The 1212-nt window shown below is 44.8% G+C and overlaps 1 pseudogene across 1 annotated transcript in view; it reads right to left on the bottom strand.

Annotated features, from left to right (window-relative positions):
* Window positions 1–823: 823 nt before the first annotated feature.
* Window positions 824–1212, bottom strand: part of TEOVI_000727700:pseudogene — a 727-nt pseudogene continuing 338 nt past the window's right edge. Inside the window, exon 2 of the mRNA in view lies at window positions 824–1204. Within this exon, the coding sequence occupies window positions 824–1204 (381 nt within the window). The remainder of the gene's footprint in view (window positions 1205–1212) is intronic.

Here is a 1212-nt window from a genome sequence, read left to right as displayed (position 1 = left end):
TCCGCAACATACCACAAGGGAATACAGATGCCGCTTGCTGATTTTTTTTTCTTTATTCGGCAACTCCCCATATGTTTAACAACCCTACAACACTAGGATGTCCTTTCCCTGCGGGAACGGGAAGGGCAGCTTGTATTAGAATTTTCTTCTAAAGGGGTTGGAAAAAACACACCGAGAAGGTGTGCAAATTTCTTCCCATTAATGTATTCAAACTGGGGACGTTAGGTACGAAGCAATTTCCAAATGCTAGAATATGTGTCGACTTTCCAAAATGAAAAAAGGGTGAAAGATACCTCAACTGTCCTCAATAGAACTCTAGAACGCGGAAACAAGAGATGGAAAAGTAAGCCTTCACTGTTCCGTGGCATACTTCACACCCACATCGCACTCTTCAGGTTCTGTCCTCCTCTGCTCTGTGTCCATATCCTCCTTTTACCAAAAGGGGAGCAACCTCAATTTTAAACGGCGGCTGTTAGCGAACTTCAAAACCTCGGTTTAAGATACTTTCATCAAGCTCCAACCGGTATCTAACACGCCACACAATCTCCACCTAACCACAGCAAATTGGGTGTTATCTATATTAACTGAACAGCTGTACTTTGTTTTTGTGGAATTTATGTCAAAACATGCCCGTCTCGCGTACCAACTGGGCCCTGGGACTCTAAGGCCATTTAGGAAAGTCAGTGCGGATAGTTCATCCAGACATAACGACAGCAAGTTAAAACCAATGCGTCTGGTTATATTGGTCTTTATATGATAATTTTATATGTCCAACTCTCGGCGAGTCTATATTTCTTGTACAACTCGGAACACTTCACTTAGCCTATTGGTTCTCACAGCCGAGATCTTCGGATAATGTCATGGTCTTCCCTTCTACTCCTCCACTGGTACCTAGTGAAGGGGGAAAGTACACTGGGATACTCTCGCCACTCATCAGCTCAACGTAACTGACTCGCAATGATCCAATAAAGGATAGTCGATCAGAGGGGTTGGGGGAAATAGAATCACCATAGTCGTCACTCGCGGATGTGTGAAACGCGGCGGTTAGGTGCGAGGATGACCTCATCTGCCGTAGGGCTACCCCATTACTACGGACAGCCATATCCAGAGCATCAACTGACAAACAATGTGTTCCGTCAACGTCGCACGCATTAGCTTCGCATGTTGGCAACGGTACCTCTTCTGTTTGAGTTTCTTTTTCATGCGATAAAT

Source organism: Trypanosoma equiperdum, assembly GCF_001457755.1.
Source record: "Trypanosoma equiperdum strain OVI genome assembly, contig: ctg_1107, whole genome shotgun sequence".
Lineage (NCBI taxonomy): Eukaryota > Euglenozoa > Kinetoplastea > Trypanosomatida > Trypanosomatidae > Trypanosoma > Trypanosoma equiperdum.
The sequence above is the reverse complement of the archived record's forward strand: the minus strand, read 5'-3'. Positions and strand labels throughout refer to the sequence as shown.